The 16,219-nt window shown below is 44.3% G+C and overlaps 1 protein-coding gene across 2 annotated transcripts in view; it reads right to left on the bottom strand.

The window, feature by feature from the left end:
* The window catches only part of ttc38 (tetratricopeptide repeat domain 38), a 47,082-nt gene extending 32,688 nt beyond the window's left edge, over positions 1 to 14,394 (bottom strand). Inside the window, exons 1-2 of one of the 2 annotated variants that reach the window (XM_078220051.1) lie at positions 14,240 to 14,394; positions 2,776 to 2,853 (exon numbers count right to left, since the gene is read on the bottom strand). In XM_078220051.1, the coding sequence (XP_078076177.1) occupies positions 2,776 to 2,853; positions 14,240 to 14,269 (108 nt within the window). In that variant the 5' untranslated portion in view covers positions 14,270 to 14,394. The remainder of the gene's footprint in view (positions 1 to 2,775; positions 2,854 to 14,239) is intronic. The other variant, XM_078220053.1, reaches the window with a different exon arrangement.
* Positions 14,395 to 16,219: the final 1,825 nt, after the last annotated feature.

Here is a 16,219-nt window from a genome sequence, read left to right as displayed (position 1 = left end):
CAGTCAACGTGAGATACATGCTGGGAAAGACTCAAACTATACTGGCCACAATATATATCATCAAGGAATGATGCAATGTCTCGTGATCTTGCTCTCTCCTGTACAATCTCATGACAAGGTGAAGTCACTGTAAGATGTTTCTTAATAAAATTAATGTTTTTTTTCCTCAGCAAACTCTGTAAATATTTTGTGTTAGCACAATGAAACCAAGAATATTACATGGTGGCAGCAAGTGAAAGAACAAGTATCAAGAGATTACTGCCGTTGCTGGAAAGCTTTGAGCACATCTCGGGTCTCAATTAAGCAGACTGAGGATGATGAGGTTTGATGCAAAGGCAGAGTATGCTCTGAGAAACAGCAGACCACAGAAGATGCTTTGATTCATATCCCAGTGGCAAGGCCTGAACAAGACGATGTAGTCCTTGTTGAAGAGGTTGAAAGCTTTGCATCAACAACAACCACAACTCTACCAGCAACAACTCTGCAACTAAATTAAATCAGAGATGCACAGAAATCTGATGAAGAATGTGTTCAGGTCAGAAAGTACTACATCACAGAATAGCCAGCACAAATTTTACAGAATCCCATTCTCAGCCAGTACTATGAACAGAGAGCACATCTCAGTATAGTGGATGATTTACTCATCTATGACAAGACAGTGATCATTCCAAGAATTCTGAGATTTGCTACACTACAACTATTGCACTAAGGATATTTGGGAATCACGAAATGTCAAGCCAGAGCAAGGTATTCACTTTGGTGGCCAGGTCTCTCAAAGTGGCTGGAAGTGATGTAATAAAACTGTATTAGTTCTGCTATTCATTGTCAGGAGATAAGAGAACCATTGATGTCATTTTTCTTTCCATCAAGATCATGGGAATATTTTATGATGGACCTCTTTGAACTCAGAGCTAAAATGTCCTTGATTGTAGTGGATTAATAATACTCCAGATGGGTAGAACTCAGCGGCTGCAGGCTCACACTTCTGAAGCAGTGGTCAGATCGCAGAAGGAGAATTTTGCAACACACAAAATCCCAGACCTTGTAATCGAGGACCCTGGACCACAATGGGGGTGTGGTGAGGTGTAGTACAAGGGGTTAATTCTTACTGTGTGATATGCTATTGAAACACAGTACGCATTATCACACAAAATGATGCAATGTCTCGCATTCTTGCTCTCTCTTGTACAACTTTATGGTAAGATGACACCATTATAAGATGTTTCTCAGTAAAGTTAATGTTTTCTTTACATCAGAAGACTCTAAATATTGTGTATTAGCACAATGAAATCAAGAATACTGGATGAGCATCCAGAGGTTGTGACTCCAAAATCACGTCATGTCAGGAAATTGGATGTAATAAAATCTGACCTGACTAGCACCAAAAAATTATTATGAAAGCTACCAGATTGTCTTAAAAATCATTTGTTAAATGGTTGCTCCAATACTGGATCAATCTGCCTGCCCTTGCTTGCACCTTCAATTGCTTGTTGCCTGGCCCACAACCCCCCCGCTCACCTCATTGTTGTTGCACCAATGAAGGCCTGTTGCATGCTGCACCTGCCCCAGTGGCATTGTGATAACCGAGGAATAACCATTTTTTCTGTGCTGATTCTCACTATCCCTGTCGAGTTGTCTTGTTTTTAATTCAGTTTCCTCTGAGCTACCCCATTTTTATTTCATTTTCTCCATCAAAACTCCAATTCTTAATTTTCAACAGAGAAATACCTATATTTGTTCATGTTGCTTGTAGCTAAGATCTTTCTTTAATTAAAGTTGCTGCGTGTAAGGGCCCTTTCAGTTTATTAATGCACATCTTTATTTATTTAATCTTGTCAACATTCTTCTGAATTTATTTAATTGATCTATCTCCACAACTTTCCTTAAAATTAATTATTTTCTCCCTTTTATGGCTAGGTTTGCTATTAATTAATGAATCACCTATCTTCAGTTTTTTTAATTTTTCCAATTTCTTTCCCCTTCCCCTCAATCTCTTCTCCTTTTCCCTCTTTTTCCCTTCTCTTCTTCCCTATGCACATTCCTCTATCTTCTCCCCCAGCGCTTTTGGCTGTCCTCCTTGCCCCTTACCCACACCTTATTCTCTCTCATAACCATAATCCAATGTAATCTTCTTCCCTTTTTCCATTGCCTTCTGGTCTTCCCATCTCCCACTTGCCACACAATCCATCCCCCTTCCCCCCATCTCTTCTCCCCTCCACCACAAAGACTCCCCAAGGTATTTGTGTCACTGGTTCAAACAGCACAACTGCTTCCTTTAGCCTCCAACCCAGTCCAAAACCTCTGGTTACCTTCAATGCTCTTTCCACAGACTTCATATGTTTCCCCTCCAGCCTCTCGCTACACTTTTATCTTCCCTCCTCAATCCTATTCTACTGTTTCCTTTCCCTAATCTGCCCATCCTAGTGGGCACTTCTCCTTCTGCTCCACCCTACATTACCGAATCAGTATTCATACTCCAGTTTTCTCTATCACCCTGACATTTTCCTGATTGGAGTCTTTAAATTGAGGATGTGAATTTTTGCCATACAACAAGGATTGAATGCACTGAGCAAAAATCACAAATATTGAAACAAGAGATGAGCAGAACTGGATGGGATGAGATGGAGTCAAGTGGGAAGAAGCTCGTGTGAAGGATAATCGTCAATTTTAATGCTGTACACTTTTGTCTCGAGGTTTGATGCATTGTGATGGTTAGGAGTGGGGAAGATATTTAGTCAATGGATTTAACACATTTCATTTGTACCAAAGCCTCACCTGGGTCAGTAAAGCATCATACATTTTGCAGGCCTCATTGCTGGTTGTGGAAAGGGGAAGACCAACGTCCTGCCAGGCCTGGGAACAAAACAGAGTACAACCTTATTGAACTAAAAATCTACCAATGCAGAACTGAATATTGGAAATTGTTTGTGCGCAAAACCACAGACACCTGGAACAAAAACAGAAAATGCTGGAAACACTCAACAGATCAGGCTGAATTTGTGGAGAAGAACAGAATTAACGGGTGGAATTTTCCTGTCCCGGCCACCACGGGAATCGTAGTGGGTGGGATACGGACCATGCAAAGGTCCATTGACCTTGGGCGGGATTTTCCGGCATTGGGGCGAGTGTGGCCTGAAAATCCCACCCGACATTTCAGGTTAATGACCCTTCATCAGAACTGAGAAAAGATTTACACAATAGATTTGAGCAAGTGAAAGGGGGTTGGAAGAACAAAAGAGAAGGGGCGGGATTTTCCAAAAAAATGACAAAGTGTCATTCTTGGCGAGAAAATTGGTGCAATTATCAGACACTTAAAAGACTCCCCTTGGGTCATCTGAGCACTTCCATGAATTTAAACTGTTCCACAGCCCTTGGTCCCATTCAAGCCAGGAGGATGGCAGCAAAGAAACCAGCTCCTAGATGTATGGAGGGGGCCCTCAGCCATTTTCTGGATGCCGTGGAGGAGCGGTGGGCAACCATATACTCTCGGGCTGGCAGGATGTCCTCCAGCAAGGTGACAAATCCCACCTAGGATACAGTGATAGCACTGGTCAGTGCCAGCAGCCTGGCCAAGAGGATGGGTGCGCAGTGCAGAAAAAAGATGAATGACCTACTCTCATCAGCCAGAGTAAGTGCTCCCTGTCTCCCCTCTGCATTCCACCCTTCCATTACCACCACTTCCCCCTCCTCCCTGGAATGTCAACCTGCTTTCACATGCCACTATCGTGCAGGGCCCCAGCACCTGACCTCCCCCCAGAATTCTCAAAGCCTCCCAGCACTCCTTATCACACACCTCCCCGTTTAAGCCCAGTGCCCAGACAAGCCAGCTGTCATCGACCTCTGACACGCCAAGCAACCAGCTCACATTATCCCCATTTGTGTTCCTGCAGGAGAAGCTTGTCCACAACAACCGCGAGTGAGAGAAGATGAGCAGCAGGATGCCTGAACTGAGGATCCTGGCTCTGTACAAGGAGACAGACATGAAGCTTGCAAGGCAGGGGCAGGAGTGAGTCGCAGAGTGAGATGGGCCTGTGAGAGGAAAGTGAGGAGCCACTGCACCCTCATCTAGATGACTATTCTCAAGTGAGTTCTGCGTACTCCAGACCCTTGACCAGGCCATGTACTAAATCCATGTCCCTTGCCTTGCAGAAGCACCAACCAAAGTGCCTGGCCTGTCTACAGCAGTGGCCCACCGCCCACCCTCAACATCAGCTCGGAGGAGTTCTCAGAGGAGGACATGAGCAAGGCATCACAGCTATCACCCACACCATCCACCATCGCAGAGACACATACCTCAAGCAGGCAGGCTTCTGGGACACTATCTGGTGAGCACCACACAGCCTCTGATGCATGTCAGGTGAAGGCAGGAACATCTCAGTCGGCAGTAGTCTGCTGGATTCCAGGACTCAGCTGTGCCCCAGCAAGGTGCTGTGCCTCTGGACATATTCATCCCTCAGCTATTGGAGATGCAACGGCAGAGGCATGAATATCAAGATGGATTGTCAGCAACACTCCTGTGACTGCAAGGCCAAATGGAGGAGTCTCAAAGCCTTCTGTTGCAGGAGATGTTGCTGGCATTGCTTGGCATGCAGGCCAACATTGCAAGGGTGGCATCTACAATGGAAAGCCTGGGGCAAGACATCAGATCCATGATGGGAGAACAGTCCAAGATGGATGAATTTATTATAGAGAACAAGGAAACAGCAGAACAATTTAACAACTACTTTTGTTCTGTCTTCATGGAAGAAGTCACAAATACTTCCCAGAAATGTTAAGGAACCAAGGGTCTAGTAAGAAGGAGGAATTGAAGGAAAATAGTAGTACTCAAGAAAAATGCTGGAGAAATTAATGGGACTGAAGGCTGATAAATCCTCAGAGCATGATAATCTACACCCAGGGCACTGAAGGAGGTGGCCATGAAAATAGTGAATGATTTGGTTTCAAAATTCTGTAGATTCTGGAACAGTCCCAGCAAATTGGAGGATGATAAATGTAACTCTACTATTTAAAGAGGGAGAGAGGGAAAGATAAAACTGGGAATTACAGACCAGTTGGCCTAACATCAGTAGTGGGGAAAATGCTAGAGTCTATTATAAGGGATGTGATAATAGGACATTTAGAAAATATTGAGGGGATTAGACAAAGTCAACATGGATTTATGAAAGAGAAATCATTTTTGACAAGGCTACTGGAGTTTTTTGAGGACGTAACTAATGGAATAAATAAGGGAAAACCAATGGATGTGGGTGTGTTTGGATATTTGGAAAGATTTTGATAAAGTCCCATATAAGAGGTTAGTGTGCAAAATTGAAGTGCATAGGATTGTGGATTGAGAATTGGATAGCAGACAGGAAACAGAGAGTAGGAATACATGTTTTTTTTTTCCAGAGTGACAGGCAGTGAGAGGTGGGGTATTGCATAGGTTAGTGTTTGGGCCCCAGCTATTCACAATGTACATCAATGATTTGGATGAGGAAACCAAAAGTAATATTTTCAAGTTTGCTGACAACATGAAACCTGGAAAGGTAAGTGATGGGGAGGATGTTACAATGTTTCAAGGCGATTTCGACAAGTTGAGTGAGTTGGCAAACACCTGGCAGATGCAATGTAACATGGATAAGGATGAAATTATCCACTTCTGTAGGAAAATCAGAATGGCGCGGTGTTATTTAAATGGTGGTAGATTGGGAAATATTGATGTTTTTTAAAGTTTATTTATTAGTGTCACAAGTAGGCTTACATTAACACTGCAATGAAGTTATTGTGAAAATCCCCCAGTCGCCACATTCCAGCACCTGTTCAGGTACGCTGAGTGAGAACTTAGTATGGCCAATGCACCTAACCAGCACGTCTTTCAGACTGTGGGAGGAAACCGGAGCACCCGGAGGAAACACATGCAGACACAGGGAGAACGTGCAGACTTCGCAGAGACAGTGACCCAAACCAGGAATCGAACCCGGTCCTTGGCACTGTGAGACAGTAGTGCTGACCACTGTGACTGGATGGGCTTCAGGACAAATTTATAAACTGAATGAACTAATTCAGTTGCAGGAGTAACCAGTCAAGAATGAGGAAAAAACAAGGCTAATGAGATATATCAAGCTGTTTAAAACACAGCTGTGATGATTTGAGCAACGGCATCTTTGTTCCTGGCATTGCCTCCTCTGTCACAATGATGTAATGGAGAAACTGCACATACACAGCATTAGCAGTAAACAGAGCCTTTTATAAAAACATATATACCCACAGCTAACTGGGTCCTGACACATGATGGATCACACCGAAGAGTAGTGATTCTCGGCTTATTGCACTTTAATACAATGTATTGCTGCAAAATAATCAGTGCTATATATAACTCATTTTTAAAAATTCTCCTATTGTAATTTGACAGAAACTGGATTGAAGGTCATGATTCCTCATTCTAGTAGTTTCACCCAGAGTATGGGAACATTTTCACCCTGAGAAACAGAGGACACATGTAAACTAATTAATCATCTGATTAACCATTCCACTCTATTTCCCTGGAGGAAAGTTTCTGTTTTCGAAAAGAGCAAGGCCAAACAAATTTGTTACACAGGCAGAGGCAAGGGAAATCATTCCAGAGAACAGCACAGGATTTGAGCTATATATTCATCGAGGAAGGATTTCATGTTAACTGGAAAAATATTTGATTTGAACAGCTTATGGGAGCAAAGTTGCTAACCCAAGTCGCAAATTTGGTTCCATTTTGGGTATTCCAACAAGCCAAAATAATTTCCTTCAAAATGTGTTTCTCCACAACTGATCTGTTTAACTGTGTTAAAGACTTTTCACTCATCCTTTGCCACCATTCTTCTCAAAAGATATTCAGAGTACCCAAGTTCAAGGCTCACAAGACAGCAAAGGAAAAACAGAAGGAGAATCTCCCAAATATTAGTTAAGCTTTCACATAGTGAGAAATTAGCTGCTTCCTCCTCTACTAACCCCATAGCCGTTGCTACCATCTCACACTGCTTTTCTTACAATGAATCTTGTGAACAATGAGACCCTTCAGAATGCCAGAACTAAAACCATTCTCTTGCCAGACTAGGGGTCAGCAACCTGCAGCTCAATGCTGCACATTAAGGACTCATGTGCAGCTCCTGACCATTGTCGTAGTGTGTTGGATAACATGGACATTAATGAAGTCTTCCGTAGTTCAACAGTGTATTTATTAACTACAGAACTATGTACATATATATAGTAAAGCTTCAAGCTAGGGGGTGTCTCAATCTCCATGCTTGCTTGTACATAGAGGCAGACTTACAACGGAACACATCATGACTCTGTGATATATGTGTTATATATATAGTATGTTGGGGTTTGGGTGCGGACTGCCCTTTACATGACCCCTAGGCTATTATGCGGACTGCCCCTTCAGGTGACCCCTGGGCTATTAGCTCCACTCAGTGTGGGACCATGTTGGACAGTCGTAGATCTGACTGTGAATGAGTGCACGCCTTCAATAAACAGCTCCCAGTATTGAAGTATTCATGCCTACCCCGTGATTCTTTATGCCCTTTAGTCCACAGGGACATAAATAATAACTGGCGACAAGGTGGTGTCACAGCCTACACATTCCACTGGCGTTCCGTTCTGGCGAAGGGAGGGGGAGAAGAAGAACGGCGCTGGAAAAAGAACCACAGCGCGGCGACCCATGAAGAATGGGTAGAAGTGTTCTGACCGCATTACTTCAGTCTGAACAATCCGTTCAGGGGGAGGTAGGAATTGACTGGGACCGGCTGAAAACATTGCGGGAAGCGGGCACTGAGGGGACTCGATTGCAGGCAGCTATCAGTGATGGCAAAAGGAAGTTTTAGGCTTACACTCGTGTGGAAGTGGATGCCAAGGGGACTCGGGAAGCAGATGCATGGGAGTCAGGCTGCGGATGGCTACTGCCGATGGCAGAAGGAAGTTATTGAACCTAGACTCCTGTGGAAGCGGCTGCCAAGGGGACTCGGGAAGCCAACGCCAAGGGGATTCAGGCTGCGGGCAGCTGCCAGCGACGGTGGGAGGAAAACTTCCTGCTGGCAGAAAAACAAATTGGTGGCCAGGTTCAGTGCCATACGACCCTTCGATGAAGAGGCAGAGAACTGGATATCTTATACAGAGCACTTCAGCACTTAACTGGTAGCAAATAACATGGCTGAGAACCTGGTATTACCAGTCTTCTTGAGCACCATAGAGACTAAGACCCAGGAGTTGTGCGATGTATTAAAGGCTCATTTCACTTCAATGCCACTAACAATTCTACAAATGAGACCAACTTGAAGGAGAGTCGATTGCACAATTCGTGGCAACTCCGAAAAGACTGGCTGAGTGCTGAGAGTTCAGAAACATACTCCAGGATACTCAATGGGACTGGCTGATTTGTGGCCTCTGGCATAAAGCCATTCAGCGGAAGCTGAAAAAAACTGACAGTCTGCATCAGAGATCGCAACTTCCATGGAATTAGCCGCCAGAGAAGCAGCACAGCTGGGTGTCAGTGCCCGGATACAGAAGGTAGCAAAAGCCCTGCAGGTTTCGGCACTGCAAGTAGAATGCTGCCGATGTGGCAGGACAAGCCACAAGGTATCGAATTGCTGGATATGAAAGGCCCAGTGTTGCAAGTGCAACTGAGTGGGTCACATTGCCCGGAATTGCCGGGCGCAACTAAGTCCAGAGAAAAGGAAAAGAGGTCCATGTTGCCAGCCATCGAGAGGATAGGGAGTCAGCCAGGTTTTAAATGACCAGCCCTTTATCTTGTAGCTATGTCCCTTTGTTCAAGACTCTCCCACTCGTGAAAACATCTCACCATCTATCCTGTCTAGCCTCCTCATGATCTTATATGTTTGAATAAGGTCACCCCTCACTCTTTTAAACCCCAAGGAATACAGGCCCAGACTATTTAGTCTCTCTTGATAGGACAACTGTCTTATCCCAGGAATTAGCCTGGTGAATCTCTTTGGACTGTCTCCAATAGTACTATATCCATTTTTAGGTAAGGGGACCAAAACTGTACACAGTATTCCAGGTGAGGCCTCACCAACCACCCTGTACAATTGCAACAAAACCTCCCTATTTTTAAAATCCAACCTCTTTGCAAAAAATTTTGATTTGATTTATTATTGTCACATGTATTACCATACAGTGAAAAGCATTGTTTTTTGCATGCTATACAGACAAAGCATACTGTTCATAGAGAAGGAAAGGAGAGAGTGCAGAATGTAGTGTTACAGTCATAGCTAGGGTGTAGAGAAAGATCAACTTTGTGCGAGGTAGGTCCATTCAAAAGTCTGATGGAAGCAGGGAAGAAGCTGTTCTTGAGTTGGTTGGTATGTGACCTCAAACTTTTTTTATCTTTTTCCCGACGGAAGAAGGTGGAAGAGAGTATATCTGGGGTGCGTGGGGTCCTTAATTATACTGGCTGCTTTTCCGAGGCAGCGGGAAGTGTAGACAGAGTCAACGGATGGAAGGCTGGTTTGCGTGATGGACTGGGCTTCATTCATGACCCTTTGTAGTTTATTGCAGTCTTTGGCAGAGCAGGAGCCATACCAAGCTGTGATACAGCCAGAAAGAATGCTTTCTATGGTGCGTCTGTAAAAGTTAGTGAGAGTCGTAGCTGACATGCCAAATTTCCTTAGTCTTCTGAGAAAGTAGAGGCGTTAGTGGGCTTTCTTAACTATAGTGTCGGCAGGGAAGGACAAGGACAGGTTGTTGGTGATCTGGACACCTAAAAACTTGGAAGCACTCGACCATTTGTACTTCGTCCCCATTGATGTAGACGGGCATGTTCTCCACTATGCTTCCTGAAGTCGATGAGTATCTCCTTCATTTTGTTGACATTGAGGGAGAGATTATTATCGTCACACCAGTTCGCCAGATTCTCTATCCCATTCCTGTATTCCGTCTCGTCATTGTTTGAGCTCCAACCCACCACAGTGGTGCCATCAGCAAATTTGAAAATGGAGTTGCAGCAGAATTTGGCCACACAGTCATAGGTGTATAAGGAGTATAGTAGAGGGCCGAGGACACAACCTTGAGGGGTCCCAGTGTTAAGGATAATCGTGGAGAGCGTGTCGTCGCCTATCCTTACTGATTGCGGTCTGTGGGTTAGGAAGTTCAGGATCCAGTTGCAGAGGGAGAAGCTGAGGAGTTTGGAGATGAGTTTTGTTGGAATAATGGTGTTGAAGGCTGAGCTGCAGTCAATAAAGAGGAGTCTAACATAGGTGTCCTTTTATCTAGGTGTTCCAGGGTTGAGTGCAGGGCCAGGGAGATTGCGTTTGCTGTGGACCTGTTGCAGCAATAGGCCAACTGTAGTGGATCCAGGCAATCCAGGAGGCTGGAATTGATTCGTGCCATGACTAACCTTTCGAAGCACTTCATAATGATGGATGTTAGAGCCACTGGCCGATAATCATTAAGGCACACTGCTTGGCTTTTCTTTGGTACTGGGATGATGGTCGTCTTCTTGAAGCAGATAGGGACCTCAGATTGTTGTAAAGAAAGGTTGAAGATGTCTGTGAATACTCCTGCCAGCTGGTCCACGCAGGACCTGAGGGCTCGACCGGGTACCCCATCCGGGCCAGTCACTTTCCGTGGGTTGACCTTTGAGAAGGATGCTGATACAGGTTCATCCAAAGCTTCTGGGGTGAAGGGCATGCTCTCGCTGACCCCTTGCTCAAAACGGGCATAGAATGCATTGAGCTCATCAGGGAGGGGTGCGTTGGTGCTGGCGATTTTAAAAGCCTTCATTTTGAAGCTTGTTATGTCTTGCAGACCTTGCCATAGTCGGCAGGAGTCCATGTGACTAGCCTGGGACTCTAGCTTTGTCCTGTACTGTCTTTTGGCATCTTTGATAGATCTTCTCAGACCATACTCTTGTATAGGTCAGGGTCGCCTGACTTGAACACCTCAGACCTAGACTTCAGCAAGCAGTGGATATCACTGTTCAACCATGGTTTCTGGTTGGGAAACACACGGATTTGCTTCTTTGACACACAGTCTTCTACACTCTTACTAATGAAGTCAGTTACTGTAAAGGCCAAAATGCTGCTTGCCTTCTTAACTACTTGTTGCATCTGCCTGCTAGCTTTTTGTGATTCATGCACTAGAACACCTAGATCCTTCTGTACTTCACTCACCTGCAGTCTACAATCATTGTGTGATTCACCATGAAACACTTGTCTGCATCCAAATGCTTATTCCCAAGTTTACAGAATTGTATAAAAATCCAAAAATCTGTCTGTTGAGTATATTGCAGTTCTGAACATATTACATAGAACAGTACAGCACAGAACAGGCCCTTCGGCCCACGATGTTGTGCCGAGCTTTATCTGAAACCAAGATCAAGCTATCCCACTCCCTATCATCCTGGTGTGCTCCATGTGCCTATCCAATAACCGCTTAAATGTCCCTAAAGTGTCTGACTCCACTATCACTGCAGGCACTCCATTCCACACCCCAACCACTCTCTGCGTAAAGAACCTACCTCTGATATCCTTCCTATACCTCCCACCACGAACCCTATAGTTATGCCCCCTTGTAATAGCTCCATCCACCCGAGGAAATAGTCTTTGAACATTCACTCTATCTATCCCCTTCATCATTTTATTAACCTCTATTAAGTCTCCCCTCAGCCTCCTCCGCTCCAGAGAGAACAGCCCTAGCTCCCTCAACCTTTCCTCATAAGACCTACCCTCCAAACCAGGCAGCATCCTGGTAAATCTCCTCTGCACTCTTTCCAGCGCTTCCACATCCTTCTTATAGTGAGGCGACCAGAACTGCACACAATATTCCAAATGTGGTCTCACCAAGGTCCTGTACAGTTGCAGCATAACCCCACGGCTCTTAAACTCCAACCCCCTGTTAATAAAAGCTAACACACTATAGGCCTTCTTCACAGCTCTATCCACTTGAGTGGCAACCTTTAGAGATCTGTGGATATGGACCCCAAGATCTCTCTGTTCCTCCACAGTCTTCAGAACCCTACCTTTGACCCTATAATCCACATTTAAATTACTCCTACCAAAATGAATCACCTCGCATTTATCAGGGTTAAACTCCATTTGCCATTTTTCAGCCCAGCTTTGCATCCTATCTATGTCTCTTTGCAGCCTACAACAACCCTCCACCTCATCCACTACTCCACCAATCTTGGTGTCATCAGCAAATTTACTGATCCACCCTTCAGCCCTCTAAGTCATTAATAAAAATCACAAAGAGCAGAGGACCAAGCACTGACCCCTGTGGCACTCCGCTAGCAACCTGCCTCCAATCCGAAAATTTTCCATCCACCACCACCCTCTGTCTTCGATCAGACAGCCAGTTACCTATCCAATCGGCCAACTTTCCCTCTATCCCACACCTCCTCACTTTCATCATAAGCCGACCATGGGGGACCTTATCAAACGCCTTACTAAAATCCATGTATATGACATCAACTGCCCTACCTTCATCAACACACTTAGTTACCTCCTCAAAAAATTCAATCAAATATGTGAGGCACGACTTGCCCTTCACGAATCCGTGCTGACTATCCCAGATTAATCCGCATCTTTCTAAATGGTCGTAAATCCCATCCCCAAGGACCTTTTCCATCAATTTACCAACCACCGAAGTAAGACTAACCGGTCTATAATTACCAGGGTCATTTCTATTCCCTTTCTTAAACAGAGGAACAACATTCGCCACTCTCCAGTCCTCTGGCACCATCTCTGTGGACAGTGAGGACCCAAAGATCAAAGCCAAAGGCTCTGCAATCTCATCCCTTGCCTCCCAAAGAATCCTAGGATATATTTCATCAGGCCCAGGGGACTTATCGACCTTCAGTTTATTCAAAACTGCCAGGACATCCTCCCTCCGAACATCTAATTCCTCCAGCCTATTAGCCTGTAACACCTTCTCTTCCTCAGAAACATGGCCCCTCTCCTTGGTGAACACTGAAGAAAAGTATTCATTCATCACCTCGCCTATCTCTACTGACTCCATACACAAGTTCCCACTACTGTCCTTGACCGGCCCTAACCTCACCCTGGTCATTCTTTTATTCCTCACAAGAGTAAAAAGCCTTGGGGTTTTCCTTGATCCGACCCGCCAAGGACTTCTCATGTCCCCTCCTAGCTCTCCTAAGCCCCTTTTTCAGCTCATTCCTTGCTAACTTGTAACCCTCAATCAAGCCATCTGAACCTTGTTTCCTCATCCTACATAAGCTTCCCTCTTCCTTTTCACAAGACATTCCACCTCTTTCGTGAACCATGGTTCCCTCACTCGGCCATTTCCTCCCTGATTGTTAAAGTTTTTTTATTAATCACAAGTAGGCTTACATTAACACTGCAATGAAGTTACTGTGAAAATCCCCTAGTCGCCATGCTTCGTCACCTGTTTGGGTATACCGAGGGAGAATTTAGCATGGCCAATGCACCTAACCAGCACATCTTTTGGACTGTGGGAGGAAACCGGAATACCCGGAGGAAACCCACACAGACATAGGGAGAATGTGCAGACTTTGCACAGACAGTAACCCAAGTGGGAATTGAACCCGGGTCCCTGGCGCTGTGAGGCAGCAGTGCTAACTGTGCCACCATGCCGCCCATTTTTGACTAAATTTAAAAATGGCTCTCTTTGTTATTAAACAATGGTCAGGAACTGTATGTGAGTCCTTAATGGGTTGCATACAGTTTCAGAGTTGCAGGTATGGGATCTCATTATCCATCCTTTCATCATGACCTTCCCATCACTCCTGTTGTTACAGTAACATTCGACTACTGAGTTCTGTAAACCTGTTGGACTTTAACCTGAATGTTGTGAAACTTCTTACTGTGCCCACCCCAGTCCAACGCCGGCATCTCCACATCATCAGTAATATTCGAGGTATTTGTAATACAGCAACACACAGAAAAGGAAATAGCCTTTGCTTCTGGAAAATTGCCAGCAACATAAGCAGCAAAGCATTTTTGAATATTTGAATTATTTTACTCTAAAAGCATTTAAGTTATTGAGTACAGATTCCAGACTTGGCCTTTAAAAACTCTCTCACTGCTTCTCACTGACCGTGGGCAAGATCTGCTGTTTATTCTTAAACACATCAACACTTTTTTCACCGAAGCTTCCAGTTTTGTTTTAACGACTTGTTTACTTCGTTTTCTTTGGACATTGGATACTGCATCTGATCTGAGCTTTATGGAGTATTGCAGCTATACTTAATAAGAATCCTTGCTTTTCTTCAGCTTCTCCAGCTTACCTTGCAGTCTCTTAGATTGGAATGCACCATCGCCTATTTTTCTTCAACTTTTTTTTAGATTTCTTGGAAAAGTGCGATCTTTGGTCGTGATCTCCGGTCTCAATTCCGAATAAACTGTGTCAAAACAAGCTTGGCAAGTTGTAATAATATGACTCACCACTAGTTGGTGCTATTTGTCAGGAACCCAATATACTGATAGGTCTCTGATCTGTTGAGTTATTTAAGTGGATGCACCAATAAATGCACACCATCGTATCAGCTCGGTTATGTTTGAGGTCTGATATTGTAGATTAATAAAGTCCATGAGGTTAATGATAATAAATTAACGGAACAGTTTCTTACTCATTCATCTCCAAGCACAGCCAGCACAAGGTTGCCCAGATAGTTCCCAGTAAGAGTTTTAACAACACCAGGTTAAAGTCCAACAAGTTTATTTAGTGCTACCAAATAAACCTGTTGGACTTTAACCTGTTGTTGTTAAAACTCTTACTGTGTTCACCCCAGTCCAACGCCGGCAACTACACATCAGATAGTTCCAGCCAGAGTGGGGTTTGAGTCCCAGGTCACCAGATCTGTTCTCTTAAAGGGGCATGCCCCTTGACATAACAGGGTCCTCAATTTAGTTTGCTTTGGAGACCCCTCTCCCATGTTATTGAAAACTCCATTGACTCATAGATTCCTAGATGTTTACAGCACACAAGGAGGCTATTTATTGTGTCCACGCCGGTCAACAAGGATCTGATTTCACTAATCACATTTTCAGGCGTTAAACCTAGAGCCCTGGAGATTACGGCAGTGCAAGTGAACATATCAACACTTCTTAAATGTTACGAGAGTTTCTGACTCAAACAACCTTTCAGGCAATGAATTCCAGATCTGCACCATCATCTGCATAAAAAGGTGTCTCCTCAACTTCCCTCTTTGCCTCTACCTCTTACTCTAAATCTCTACCCCCTGGTTGTTGACCCCTCTACTAATGGGAAAAGTGCCTTCCTATCCATTCTGCCCCTCATACAGCTCCATCAGGTTCTCTCTCAACCTTTGCTGCTCCAAGAAAAAAACAGCCCCAGCCCCATCCAATCTTGCCTCACAACTCTGACCCTCCAGCCCAGGCAGCATCCTGGTAAATCTCCTCTGCACCGTCTCCATTACAATCACATCCTTCCTATAGGTGGTGACCAGAACTGCATGCAGTATTCAAGTTGTGGTCTAACCAGTATTTTATGCCGTTCCAACATGACCTCTCTGCTCTTGTGTTGTATGCTTCAACTAATAAAAACAAGTACCCCCAAAATGCCTTCTTAACTATCTTATCAACCTGCCCTGTCACCTTCAGGGATCTGTGGATATGTCCCTCTGATCTTCAGTACTTTCCAGGGTCCTATCATTCAGACTGTAATTCTTTGCCTTGTTACCTCTCCCCATGTGCATTACCTCTCACTTTTCTGGGTTGAATTTCATTTGCCTCTGATCAATCCTCCTGCAGTTTACAGCTATCCTCCTCACTATTTACCATCCGACCAATTTTTGTGTCATCCACGAACTTCTTGATCATACTCCCTACATTTAGGTCCAAACCATATGGACTGTTACACAAATACCTTTTCCTTTATAAAAATTAGTTTTACAATTAAGCATATTTTTAATATTATGATTGCTTTCCTTACTTACTTGTTGCTGATGCTGAGCAACAATTCTGTCAATATGGGGCAGGTTGAGTTTGGGTGTGGACAGCCCCAGAAAATTGTGCACTCCTAAAGCGTCACTGGTTTCTGGCGCTGCAGTGAGTGATGACATTTTCAAAGGGAGAGTGGGTGAATGGTTGAGGCCGGCACCCACATGCCTCTAATTAATTGCTTGTTGGAATGGTGTAGAGCTCATGAAGAGTGTTGTGGAAGGAAAGGGTTAAACTACAATCTACTGGAAACTAAAAACAGTAACAGTACTAGCGGCTTATGTAATTTACTACTTAATGTGTTG

Source organism: Mustelus asterias, chromosome 9, assembly GCF_964213995.1.
Source record: "Mustelus asterias chromosome 9, sMusAst1.hap1.1, whole genome shotgun sequence".
NCBI classification, from domain to species: domain Eukaryota; kingdom Metazoa; phylum Chordata; class Chondrichthyes; order Carcharhiniformes; family Triakidae; genus Mustelus; species Mustelus asterias.
Note: the sequence above shows the minus strand (reverse complement) of the source record. Positions and strands in the feature narration are given on the sequence as shown.